Source organism: Platichthys flesus, chromosome 11, assembly GCF_949316205.1.
Source record: "Platichthys flesus chromosome 11, fPlaFle2.1, whole genome shotgun sequence".
NCBI classification, from domain to species: domain Eukaryota; kingdom Metazoa; phylum Chordata; class Actinopteri; order Pleuronectiformes; family Pleuronectidae; genus Platichthys; species Platichthys flesus.
Genome location: NC_084955.1, coordinates 25,461,065 through 25,473,912, shown reverse-complemented (window position 1 = coordinate 25,473,912; position 12,848 = coordinate 25,461,065). Strand labels below are relative to the sequence as shown.

At 44.1% G+C, this 12,848-nt stretch overlaps 2 protein-coding genes across 3 annotated transcripts; one reads left to right on the top strand and one right to left on the bottom strand.

Moving 5' to 3' along the window:
* Nucleotides 1-3,209: 3,209 nt before the first annotated feature.
* mettl6 (methyltransferase 6, methylcytidine) lies at nucleotides 3,210-7,815 on the bottom strand. Its single transcript, XM_062398909.1, has 5 exons — nucleotides 7,106-7,815; nucleotides 6,328-6,462; nucleotides 5,707-5,877; nucleotides 5,433-5,574; nucleotides 3,210-5,041 (listed from the first exon to the last, which is right to left on the bottom strand). The coding sequence occupies exons 1-5, from the start codon at nucleotides 7,370-7,372 to the stop codon at nucleotides 4,887-4,889; spliced, it is 870 nt and encodes a 289-aa protein (XP_062254893.1). The 5' UTR covers nucleotides 7,373-7,815; the 3' UTR covers nucleotides 3,210-4,886.
* Nucleotides 7,798-12,677, top strand: eaf1 (ELL associated factor 1). Of its 2 annotated transcripts, XR_009923811.1 has the most exons (7): nucleotides 7,798-8,022; nucleotides 8,777-8,871; nucleotides 9,199-9,335; nucleotides 9,657-9,829; nucleotides 9,953-10,168; nucleotides 10,537-11,046; nucleotides 11,547-12,677. XR_009923811.1 is itself a non-coding variant. In XM_062398910.1 (6 exons), exons 1-6 carry the CDS (start codon nucleotides 7,920-7,922, stop codon nucleotides 10,584-10,586), a joined length of 774 nt encoding a protein of 257 aa, XP_062254894.1. In that variant the 5' UTR covers nucleotides 7,798-7,919; the 3' UTR covers nucleotides 10,587-12,677. The 2 variants fall into 2 exon arrangements, 1 of the variants encoding a protein (XP_062254894.1); XM_062398910.1 differs by having other exon boundaries at nucleotides 10,537-12,677.
* Nucleotides 12,678-12,848: the final 171 nt, after the last annotated feature.

Genomic DNA, 12,848 nt, shown 5'->3' with positions numbered 1-12,848 from the left:
CAGCAGGTTTCCTGTCTCACTGAGCTGATTTGTCTCAATAGCAGGATGTGTCTAAAAAAGATGCAGACACAGAATCTCCCTGGTCTTAAACCTCCGTCCCACCTCCCACCCCCCGACCTCTTGTGTCCGTTAAGGTCACTGTGATAAATGACCATGTCTGAGTCAGAGGGTTTTCTCCTGGAAGTTCTGGTCTTCATCAATCTTAAGCTTTCAACTTGCTGCCTCTGCCAAGGAAGTTGTATTTGTATGTTTGCAGAATTAAACTAAAGCAGCTGGATGGATTAACACGACACGTGATGGGAGCCTGCATCAGGGAAACCTTCAATAAAGTCTTTTCTCAGTTATTTTGTGACCTGAATACGATATAAACCTGTTTCTCAATCAATACTTTATTTCATGCGTTATATAACAGGAGGTGAATTCTTGAGATTCCAATTGAAAACATCAGAATCACAGAATAAGATCTTTTTATCATCTCCACTTGAATTCTCTAGACATGTGGATTGTTCCAGCCCTCGTGTGGACCTGCAGCGACCAGACGCCGTCAGCAGATTCCTGAAAACATGGCGGATATTCCTCCAGGACGAATGTTTGGATTCTGGGATCATTTCACTTCCCGGGGTTCACTCTGCTGCTCCTCGTCTGATCGGCCTCTGAGCGCTGATGTTCCCCTCGTCTGTGATCAGAGAACTGAAACCCTCAGTGAGAGTGACTCTGGAGTCTGTGTCAGCTCGGAGCTGATCCGGCCTCGTGGGACCGGGACAAGGAGCCGAGGTTTTATTCACGGCAGCAGATTGAGGCTGTTTAAATGACTTTTACTCTTCACTCTCCTGAAGAGCTTGTTAGAGGCTCTGGATCGTCAGCTCAATGCAGAGTCGAGGGGAAAGCTGACAGGGCTCATAAAGGACTTTTATTGTTTGATATTGAGGGATATTCAATTTAGAACGAAAAATGTATATTTCCATCGTAGTCTTGCTTTAAATGCAAATTAGCAAATTTGCATGATGCATTGTCCATCTTTATTTACAGTCTGTGGTCTAAGAGTCGCCTTGGTGAAACGACTGCTAGTGATAGTGATTTTTAATCACCATAAACAGATTAATACAAAAATCTCTCAGTGCATCCTTTTCCCCAGAGGATGAACCCTTTTCTCTTCTGGAGTGACCTTCACCTCAGCTTTGCACCGATGTTCCCCGGACCTGAGGAACCAAAGGTCGAGCTGCAGGAGCTTTGGGATCTTTCAGGTTTGAATGGGACTGTCGAGTAAAATACAACATGGTGATAGTAGCTAATAAAATCAATCCTGGTGTTGATGGGATGTCGACGGATTCTAAACCTTTGGTACTAATCAGGATGTTTCCAAACAGCAGGGAGGAAGAGGAGGAAGACCCTGATGAAGACACCTGACCTCTCTGAGCCTTTCACTTCCTCTCTGCTTCCTGACGACAGGATGAGGACGTGCCGTTCTTTTCAGGGACGGGTCACGATCTCAGGACCTCATGTACCTTCAGTCATTTAGATTCAAGAGCAGCTTCTCCAGAGCAACTCAGTACATCCAGTCTTCTCCTCACATGGAGGTCAGAGGTCACCGCACCCTGGTGATGTCATCGTACACAAAGAGACGGATGAAAGTTGCAGATATTAAACTCCTGAATGGATATTATAGGGAAAGAACAGGGATTTATTTGCTAATCATAATCAATAAGTCACATTATAACAGATTAAAGCTGATTGATTTACTCTGGTTTTGACTGATGATCTTCACATTCAGACACTGAACAGTTTGTGTCTCAGGCAGAAACAGACGAACTCAGCATCTCTGACTGCGACAGAATTATCCAATCACAGGTTTATCTCCATGTTGCCAGAGAAGTTGAACTTTTGAGAAAAAAAAATTCTCCTTTATAAAAAACTCACATTTCACTAACGAGCAGGGCGCAAAGTACAAAACGTATTAAAATACTACCCTCTTGTGGTCACCAGCAGGTAGTACAACTATTTATACAAAGTAAGCGTGACAGGATTCTTTTAATTTCACTGACACTTTCAAGTCGTTTTGGAGATTAAACAAATTCGTGAATATAAAACATTAGTAAATTAGCTTTTTTTGTTGTTTTTATCATATTGAGAAGCACACAAGTAGTTTTGTTGTCGTAGATTTCAGACGAATATTAATGTAGTTTGATAAAAAAACAAGCTTCCTGGGATTCAAAAAAAACTTTAGATTATACTAAGACAACTTTTAGAATCACGAAAACTAGAAGGTGACACAGAAAGCAAAACTAAAAACTGAGACAAAGTAAAGTCTGTAGTTCTCAGAGAGGATGGAAACATCAGACAGAAGCAGAACATTCTCCACCCACACATCTGCTCGTCACGTCTGCTCACAGTTCATCAGTAAACGTGTGGTGACACAGGTTGTGTTACTCTGCGTTCCTGTGCGAGTGTGTTAACCAGAATGACTCGACTCACTGGACCTTCGGTGCTGCTGCTGCTGGGGACTCTGTGTCTGTCCTCGGCTGAAGACAAAGGTGAGTAAAGACTTGTGTGCTCAGACTTTTTTCTCCTCCGCCAAGAAGGTTGTGTTTTTGACTCTGTTTGTGTGTCGAGAAGATTGAGTGACTTGCTGGCGGCTGGGACGTGACAGATATCTTTCTCTGTGTAATTATCTATACTGGTTGTAATTATGCAGTCGACCATTAACACATGTCGACAGGTTTCCTCTGAACTGGTTTAGCTTTTTAAAAATCAGTTTCTCAACAGTTGCTCAGGGAAATCAAGTCTGCCCAAAAGCAACCATCTAACGTAGTTCCCTTTGTGTTCCAGTGACCTTGGAGGTTCTCTACCCTCAGAGGAGCCTCACTGTGTCCCGCGGCTCGTCCGTCAAACTGTCCTGCAAAGCAAACTATGACCAGGAGCAGTGTGGCCTGGTGCACGTGGTGTGGACTCAGAGTGACAGAGCGCTGACTGACCCCAGCAAGTACATCACCACGGTGAACGAGACGCGCTCTGAAGGCAACATGAGACTCAGGCAGGTGGAGACGGAGATCCTCGACCTATCAGCAGGCGACACGGGTCAATTTCAATGCAAAGCCAAGTGTGAGAAGGGAGAGGTGGCGATGGGACACTTCATCCGGATCAAGGTCCAAGGTAAAGTCCTCATCAAGGAGGAAAATCATTATTATAACTGAGTTTGTGTCTGAAGCAAATCATGAAGACTTGATGTAGTTAATTTATTATTGAAGTTTATCAGTTTAATGCAAAGTGAAATGTCTTTTGTCACTCGAAGCTGAGAGGAAACAAGTTGTTTACATGTTGTTTTCCTGTTTCCCTCTGTGCAGCTCGATCACCTGACGCAGGCGACTCTGTTCATTAAGGATTCAAATGCTCCAGCAAGTTGAATAAACCACAGTTCACAAACCTTTTCAGCTAAATGATTATTTGGATGCTTCCTCGTCTGTTGAACCTGTTTCAGTGTTTTTAGCTCAGAGTCGTAAAGACTCACATGTACGGAGGCTCGAGTCCTGCAGCTGCTGCCGCTGAGGTTCAAACCCGGCCCGTTTGTGCACGTTCTCTCCGCTCGCTCCCGCCCTTTCCCGCTGTCCCCCTGTCATATCAATAAAAAGGGCTTATGCCAGAAAAACAAGGTCTGCAATGTGATTCCATTGAGTGTGAACCAACCAAGGCTTCACCATCACTCAGTGTCCACACATAATTCACTGACTGAACATCAGCTGTGTTGAAGAACACTTGAAACTAGAGAGTGAGACATAAACTCCTGAGGAAAGTGTTTACTGATGTTATAAAGTGGAGGTAGAGTCACTATCTATAGAAACGGATCACACCTTCAACCTGCTGGTTTCCTGTCGGCTGGTCTGAGGAGCGAGAAGCTGCTGAAACGATCTGCAGCTAAAAGTAGCCTCATTGCTGAAGCTTGTTTGAAACACTCGGCCCTGGTTCAGTTTCCTTCTGTGCTTTGTGTTTCTAAAGGTCAGAGTCAGACAACCACACGAGAAGCAGCAGAATGAACCTGAACCCTGTGGTGATCTGTAAAAAGGACAAAGCTCATCTTCACAGAGAAAGTTCAGTTTGAGAGTCGACTCTGTGGTTTTACCTCTGATCTATAACCAGGGCTCTGTCGAGTTTGCATTTACGTGCACGAGGCTTGAACCCGTTTCCACCTGTTGGTTTTTTTTCCAGTGCAGTGAGAGACTGCACGTTTGACCAAAGGACAGGAAACTGCAGCAGGTCGTGCATTGTTTTGTGATCAGGTTTAAAGCCACTCGTACAGACGGAGCCTGTGAGTCATTACAAGAGTTGTTTTGGACTGAGAGAAAAAGTTTCAGGTCCATCGAGTTGAAACTTTGGTCCTTTGTCCCGACAACACACTCAAACACCACTTTCCTCTTTAACCACCTTCAAGAGATGACAAACAGTACGAAGACAGAACCATGAAGTCTGAATCAGTTGTTCTGGAGGTTTTTCTGGACTTCTCCCTCCAGAGTCTAAATAAACTGTCCAGAAAAGTCAGCGTTATTTCTTATGTTACAAAACTGAAAAAATACAAATATCTTACGATGAAAAACAAGAACCAAGATAAGGGCTGAGGCTGAAACTCACAAACAAGTTCCACGTATTTCCCTCTTTAAGATTCTCAGTACAAGTCTTCCTCTGATGTTGAAGCAGCCATTCTACGGAGTCAGGGCTCGAGTCAGAGGCGGCGTTATGGTCCAGCCCCCCCCCCGGTCTAAAGAGATCAAACACGGTGAGGATCAGGTCACAGGTTCTACATAGGAACCTTCTTCACCGATAAGTTTCAGCTGGTCTTATCCGTCTCGTGATCGTCTCTGGAGATTCATGAGGAGACAAGTGACGACCGTGTGACGTCAGGAGCTGTCTGATTGGTCAGGCTTGGTGAACTTGCTCTGCAGGAACACCCTGGGAACACAAAGCCCCTCCTTCTTGTTGACCGTCTCTCTCAGGACGTAGTCGTTGGAATCAGACTGGAAGCCCACGTCCGCAAAGAGCTCGGCCAGAAACTCTGAGAGCAAGAAGAAGAGCAAACAGACACTTCAGAGGAAGGAAACCAGGCAGAGAGAGGGTTGAGGAGTTTTCTACTTCAGGACCAAAGTGAATAAAGGATTTTCACACTTAAGATTTATACCATCGTGTCAACTGGTTTACAGAGAATCTCTCTTTGTCTGTTTCATGACAAGGTTTACGAATAGCTTTATGTTCCCACAACAATCAAAAAGATCCACTGGCTCCAAAAGTTTGAGATAAATAAAAACTCCAAATTAAATTATTCCTTTATTATATTATTTTTGCTTTGAAAAGGTGGACACTTGTTTAGTTTTTTAAAGCATGTGAAGGAATACATATTTTAACCTGTGGGAATCATGAAGACAACTTTCCTGAATCAGTTTACTGACCTTTGGAGAAGAAGTAGGACCTGGTGCCATCCTGCCGTACGTAGAAGTTCTCCCCCAGTTTGCTGCCTGCTTTGAATCGCAGCATGGCGTGGTCCTGCAGCCCGTAGTCTCTAAACAGGACGACGCCTCCAGGCTTCAGCACCTGAGAGGAACACGTCAGTGAGGAGCTTAGAATCCACGTGTATGAAATAAGGAGGGAAGTACCCACCACACTCACAGCAGCTACATTACAACATACGTTTCTAAACACTTCAGGAACCAAACCTGCTCTCACCCTGCTGATGTTCTGCAGAGCCAGCTTCATCTTATCGGGATGGACGGCCGACAGAACGAAGATGAGGGTGACGACGTCCACGCTGCCCTCCGGCACGTTTGTCTTCAGGTCGTCTTTGGTTAGATCGCACTGGAAGGCCGAGCAGCGCTCCGGGCAGAACAGAGGGTTTCGCTGGAAACAGAGAAAGTTTCCATTTGTCAAGTGATGTTTTAACTAGAGCTGCATCAACTGTTTCAGATGTTGGAAGGTTGATTGGGTTGATTGTTGACATGGAAGCTGAAGAGGTCTCGATGGGCTCAGGACCTTTTTGAGGAGAGTAATTCACTATGTTTGACATTTTATAGACAGAAAGATTAACAGACAAATCAAGAAAATAATCGACAGATAGATCCATATATTGAAAATAAAGTAGAGACCTCAGCTTTTAAATATTTACTTTTAACTCCTGGGAAGAGATTTGTCTTCTACAGTTATGAGCTCCTCAACAAATCTACTGACGTCCCCAGTTTCCTGGAGTCTGAATTGTTTGAGTGACAGTGTTACTAGAAAAGACCTCAGTTGACCTAGAAAAGTAAAAAACAGAGGGGAATATTAATAGATTCTGATGAATAGAAATCTTACTTTGACAAACTCCACAGCTCGTGGAGAGAAGTCACAGGCGTAAACAAAGATGTTGAGGTCGTCCTCCAGCAGAGGGAAGAGGCAGTTCCCCACGCCGCAGCCGGCCTCCAGCAGAACCAGCCTCTGGGACTCAAACTGCAAATCAGGCAGAACAAAGACAGAACTGAGAGAAGATCACAAGGTCGGTTCCTCATTTCATTCATGTGTAGTCGTTCCCATGTCCGGTTCTTTCTCTCATGTATCACATGTTTTACCACAACACTCTTCTGAACAAGACGACTCTTAGAATGAGATTTAGCATCTGCAGAATTTATCTTTGTGGCCTTTAATAAACCAATTTAATTTGTTTTACTTTTGCCTTGATCTTATATTGTGTGAAATGATACAACTCCAAACTTAACCACATCATCAATATGGTAAGAAGTTAGTTTTAGGCAGAATATCCATCAGACACCAGGGAACATTCACTTTTAGTAAGATTCTTTTAAATCAATGGTTATTAATATGAATCTATCTTAAGTTATGTGTGGTCATAAAAAACATGAAGCACTAAAATCCACCTAAAACTTGAGATGTCTTCTTTATCAAGGGAAATAATAGAACTAATCATTTGTTTGGAGTCAGTGGATGTGGAAGATATTGAAAGAATATGATTATTTCATATTCATATAAAGAAGCACCAATATCTGATTCTGAGTCAGTCAAATGACCAATTAAACACAACGCAGTGATCTCATATTCACAAAGGAATGACAAAGGAATGTCCGTCCTCCCTCACCTCTCTGCAGGCTCGGAGCTCCTCGAACTCCCTGCAGGTCCAGTGTCTGTCCTTGAAGAAATTCGTGGTGTTTCTTTTGTAGAATAAGTCCCAGTTCTTCTGAGCCTCTTTCTCCAGCTTCATCTGCTTGAAGCCGGACACCAGAGTCCGTTCCCCGCCGGGTCCGTCCACCTCCTCCCGGGTCGGAGCTGGCCCCGTCTGTCCCGGGCCACACGGGGACAGCTCACCTGTTGTGATCACACCTGTCTCGTGTGTGGACAGCGCCATGTTGCCTTAAAAGCTACTTTACTGACGCCTCTTTGTTTGTGTTTAACTTCAATACTCTTTAATCTTTAAGATAGTAAACACAAGCTGGATTTCACATGAACTTAAAGACGCTAAAAACTAAATAATTTGTTCAAAACACCGGCGACTTAAATCATCGATGCAGCGGCCATCTTGTCCGTTAGTATAATTCCTCCGTGTCGCATGGACACTGAAGTCAGTTCCTCCCCGTGGGACTTGGATATTTTCCAAAACTGAATAAAAACAACGAATACAATAACAAAAGAATAGAAAAATAATCGTCTAACTTTATTTAGTTATTTCCCGATAAAGTTTTATATTTAATCAGGTTAAAAATGTAGATTTTCTTACATTTCACCGCTGGACGAAAACCGGAAGAGGCGCGGTCGAGTGACGTCAGGGGATGTTTTGCTAACGCTTAGCATCGGAAGCTAACGGTGTGTCTCGGCTCTCGGACGGGCGCATCTCGGTTTCCCCGGTGACCCGCGCGTGCGTGTGGATCGTGACACGCTCGTGTCGACCCGGAGACATGAACGGGAGCACGAACCCGCTGCTGGACAAGGAGGAGCACGTGCTGAAGCTCGGGGAAAGTTTCGAGAAGAGGCCGAAGTCCTCGTTCCACACCATCAGATGTGAGTGGACACAAGGAAGGGATTCGAACCCTCGCCTCCCTGACAGGGCCGAGACAACACGTGTTTACATGGAGGCTCCTGTTCTTAAAGTTCCCCTCTATAACTAATTACATCTCTGTTATTACTAATCGCCTTTGTTGTCACCGCGCTGTCAATCAATCGATCACATGGTGACTCACAGATGTTCACAAGGAGCAACTTCCGGTGTTCTTCACTCAACAGGAGTCACATGGAAACTTTATGAGGAGTAGATAAAGCTCAGAGAGTCACGTGTGTTTACAGTGTTTATAAATAATGAAGGAGCAGATGAACTGAGGAGTTCCTGATGGGAGGAGACACGTTCTAATCATTGTCCTCCATCACGATCTCTGCTTCTTATAACCAAGTGAAGTGTCTCAGTACTGACAGCAGCACGAGTCACTGACCATTAGAGAAACTACGGGCTTATAAGTAAATGTAAAAACTGCGTTAAAGCAACACTGTCTAACTTTGACTGAGCAGCAGCGCCCCCTGCAGCCACAGGTGGGGGTTGAATCTTCTGGGCTCTGTGTGTTGTGAAATTTTGCATTAATGAAGTTGTTTTTATGAGTTTGCTTGTGTTGAGCTCTCTCAGCCACTGTAGAAAAACTCAGTTAAACAGACAGGAACTTTCCTATCCCACCACTCCAACATGTCATAGAGCTTATTAAAGTGATAAATCTCTCCTCAGGCGTCTTTATAAAAGTGTTCGTTGATCAGTGTCGTTGTTTTACAGACGACTTCAAACCAGCGTCGATCGACACGAGCTGTGAGGGGGAGCTGCAGGTCGGGAAAGGGGATGAAGTCACCATCACGTTACCGCACATTCCGGTAAACTGCCGCCAAGTGTTGACACTCACTGGAGGAGACCAGAGGATCAGATACACAGCAGATCATAATGAGATGTTTTTGTTATTTAATTCAAGGATCGGGTACAAGTTCACATTTATATAAAATACATACGTTTGGAATTTATTTACCTAATTTCAAAATTTGCCACCAGGTTTCAGTTAAACACATTTTTAGTGAGAAAGAACTATCAACATTCAACTGAACCATTAACATACAGCTCAACCTGTCGGAGAGGATCTGGTTTCATTCCTCAGTTAATAGAAGAAGTTGAGATGAACATGTTCAGACTGGTTGTTCTGGTTCCAGGGCTCCACGCCTCCCATGACGGTTTTCAAAGGGAACAAGCGGCCGTACCAGAAGGACTGCGTGCTCATCATCAACCACGACACCGGGGAGTTCGTCCTGGAGAAGCTGAGCAGCAGCATCCAGGTCAAGAAGACCAGGTGAGAGCTCCCAGCAGATCAGACCCACGAAAACACGTGAAGGTTACTGTTCAGATCAACTGGTGCAAGGTTTAAAAATGCTTTATTCCATCAAGATTTAATTTAAAAAAAAATACTGCTACGTGATTTCTGGCTCCATCTTCTGGACAGTGATTGTTAATACACCAAACCAGATTATACATCCTATTATTTCCTCTTGATCCTTTTTAAATCACCAGGAATGATATTATGATGTTTTAAGATAGACTTCAGAAATGAAACAGGATTAATAGTTGGTGCGTTTGCTGTGTGTGTGTGTCTGTGTGTGTTTGTGTGTTTCAGGGCCGAGGGCAGCAGTAAGATCCAGGCCCGGATCGAGCAGCAGTCGGTCCGGTCCACTCAGCCCAGCTCTCAGTTCCGAGCCCCCACGAAGCCCGGGGCCGGGGCCAAGGCGTCTCCGTCCCCCTCCAAGGACAACCCCTCCCCTGAGCCTCAGCTGGATGACATCAAAAGAGGTGAGGTCCAGTCCCAACCTGAGATAGAACAGACATTTATATACATGTTATGAATATGTAGATTTCTCACGGGTAAAGGTGACAGAACTGTGGATCTGCTGTGACCTCACGTTGTCTCCACAGAGCTGCGAGCCGAGGTGGACGTGATCGAGCAGATGAGCAGCAGCGGCAGCAGCTCCTCGGACTCGGCCAGCGCCTCGGGCAGCGGCGACGACAGCAGCAGCGACGGCGAGGCCGACGCCCCTCGACCGCTCAGCCAGACCTCGCCCAGCCGCCCCCTGGTGGCCAACGGAGGAGCGGAGCGGCAGCAGGGCAGCAACCAGCTCATGAACACGCTCAGTGAGTACATCCTTCTGAGTCTCGCTTTAATGCTGCTGTTAATCCTGTTCAGGGTTGAGAGGCAGTGACTTATCCCAGCATGCATTGGGACAGAGGTGGGAGCACATGGATATCATCGTTTGACTCTTTATCATTCTGAACTTGAAGCCGGTGTGGAGGAGCTGTAAACAACAACACTGATCTTTCCACAGCAGAGTTTACACGTCATGTCCCGCCTCCTGCTGCTCTACAGGCTCCGCCCCTCGCTCTACAGGCTCCGCCCTCGCCTCAATGTTCCCACATGTTCCTGTTGGTGTGAACTGGTGTTGGACCATTCAGAACAATGTTTCTAACTGGTTTCATTCTCTTCTTCTTCTCCGTCCTCACAGGAAACGACCTCCAGCTCAGCGAGTCGGGCAGCGACAGCGAAGACGACTGAACGCTGGTCGCTCTGTGCACACTCCTCCTCCTCCTCCACACTCCTGCTCCTCCTCCTCCTCCACTCTCCTCCTCCACACTCCTGCTCCTCCTCCACTCTCCTCCTCCTCCACTCTCCTCCCCCTCCTGGTTCACTTGTTCCTTTGCTGTGGTGGCTGACCTAAGCCGTATATCTTGTTTTTTCAAACTTTATTTTAGTAAATCCTCAACGCCGGTCAGCCTAGAACTTTAAGAGTGTATTTTTATTAGATGTATATTTTGTCTTGTAAAGCTAAAACGTTAGAAAAAGAAACTTTTACGTGAGAGATGTGGAAGATTATATATTAGAGTGCACATACATATTTTCTGTACTTGGAGCAGCTACTTTTATCTCTTGTATCTTTGGGTTTTGTCTTCTTGGTGAAACGAGGAGGAGCCTGACTGGGAGCATCGTCCCTGACTCTCACATCATTCATCAGAAGGTCGTGGGAATCATTTCACTTTGAGAATGAGAAAAAAATTATCTAAATATCATCTGCTAATGACGTAAATGTTGAGATGAGCGTTTCTTTACTCTCTGCTCATTTTAAAAATGAATTTAAAAATCCAAACCAACCTAATATCAGATGACATTCATCAGAGGAAAACAGCTGCTGGTTATTTTTACTTAATCCTATGAAAAGACCAAAACCATCAGTGTCCCAGTGCTTTCCCTCATCTCCACACAGAACCCAGTAGAACCAGTAACTGCATCAGAGCAAAGACTTCACCAGTCACAGCCGTTGAATAATCCCAGTTCATGGAACGTGCAACATTTTAAAATAGGATTTGATCTGGAAACGGAGAAACGAATTTCCTCCAAAGAACTTTTAATTTCACTTTACACGAAAACACGACTCTTCATTTTTTATCGTTTATTGTTTTGTGTCATTTTATTCAAACAGTGAAACAAGTTGTTCATCCAGAATCCTTCTATCCACAGTGAATGTGTCACGTCCTGAAGAAGCCAAAGAGTTGAGCTCGTGCACACGTCATCACGTGCACGGAGCCGGGCCGGTTGAGCAGTTAACAGTATTTGTGTTGTTGTGTAAATGTTCTATCAGAGTTTGTGTTGTTGTGCTTTGACAAAGTGAAGTCTGCAGCTGGGTATCGTTGAGTGTCGCAAAGAAACACGGCTGAAGAGTTTCATCACAAAAACACGTTAACACTGAATCATGAGCTTCTTTAAGAACTGGAACTGGGAAACAGACAAATTCTACTTACGTTGTATTTGTATATTTGTGTGTTTGTCAGTTTGCAGGATTACATGAAAACTGCTGGACTCATTTTTTAAGTTTAATCACCTGGAGGAGAACGGACGTGAGGAGAAGGAGAAACAATCTCCAGATTCACACTGAAGCTTAAAACTGATTTTAATCAAGCTGCTTCTTCCAAGTTAAAAGTTGCATCGTGTTGTGTTACTGTTAAAACTCGATCACACAAACACATGACGCCGTTGTGAGTCTGTTGGAACCTCAGGCTCTCAGGATTTATTGTTTTAAAGATTTATTTGAGTTAAAGTTGTTTAATTTCTTCCTCCTCTGATCAGCCACCGGGGTTTTCACCTTCACTCCAAAACCTTTAAAACATTTGCTGGCAAGAAAATGAAATGGATTAAAAAAAAAATTGAGTTTTGTTTGATTAAACCCTTTTTTACCATTTTGTTAAAATATGAACTTCTAATGCGAACGTGTGATTTTGAAATGAAACTCCTCAGTCTACAGAAGCTTCCTGTGTTTCTCTGAAGGTTGGAGCTGATGACTCAGGTGATTGTAGGTTCCAGGATCAGAAGGACAAACCGCTCAGGACTGAGAGTTGAGAGTCAGATCTCCAGCTCCTCTGATCCTGGTTCAGTTGATGTATTTCTTCTCTCACGTGAGAAACTGTCGATGTTTAGAGTTTGTCCTCCTGAACCCCGTCCCCCCCCGTCACGGATCAGCTGTCTCGCGGACTCCGGTGTATCTGGTGCTGTAGTTGTCATGTTTTTGTTTTAGTGAAACGTTTATAGGAAATAAGTTTGTACAAATTTGAAGTGTATTAAAATGCAAATGTGTTTAAAATCTTTTTAAATAATTATTTTTTGATTCATGTTTTCTGAGAACTACAGCCTCAACTATATGAAAATACTTTATAGGTAGTAAAATACTGTTATTTACATATATTTTAATTTGGCATATTTTACAGTTTAGCCATAAACTTTGATAAATGACAATAAATTAAAAAGAAAACACAAAAACAACCAAAT

Coding starts and splice junctions, on each gene's coding strand:
- mettl6 (XM_062398909.1), bottom strand. CDS start 7,372: ATGGCGCTGTCCACACACGAGACAGGTGTGATCACAACAGGTGAGCTG. Junction 6,463..7,105: donor AGCTCCGAGCCTGCAGAGAG/GTGAGGGAGGAC, acceptor CCTGATTTGCAG/TTTGAGTCCCAGAGGCTGGT. Junction 5,575..5,706: donor CTCTGCAGAACATCAGCAGG/GTGAGAGCAGGT, acceptor TGTTCCTCTCAG/GTGCTGAAGCCTGGAGGCGT.
- eaf1 (XM_062398910.1), top strand. CDS start 7,920: ATGAACGGGAGCACGAACCCGCTGCTGGACAAGGAGGAGCACGTGCTG. Junction 8,023..8,776: donor CTCGTTCCACACCATCAGAT/GTGAGTGGACAC, acceptor GTTGTTTTACAG/ACGACTTCAAACCAGCGTCG. Junction 9,336..9,656: donor ATCCAGGTCAAGAAGACCAG/GTGAGAGCTCCC, acceptor TGTGTGTTTCAG/GGCCGAGGGCAGCAGTAAGA.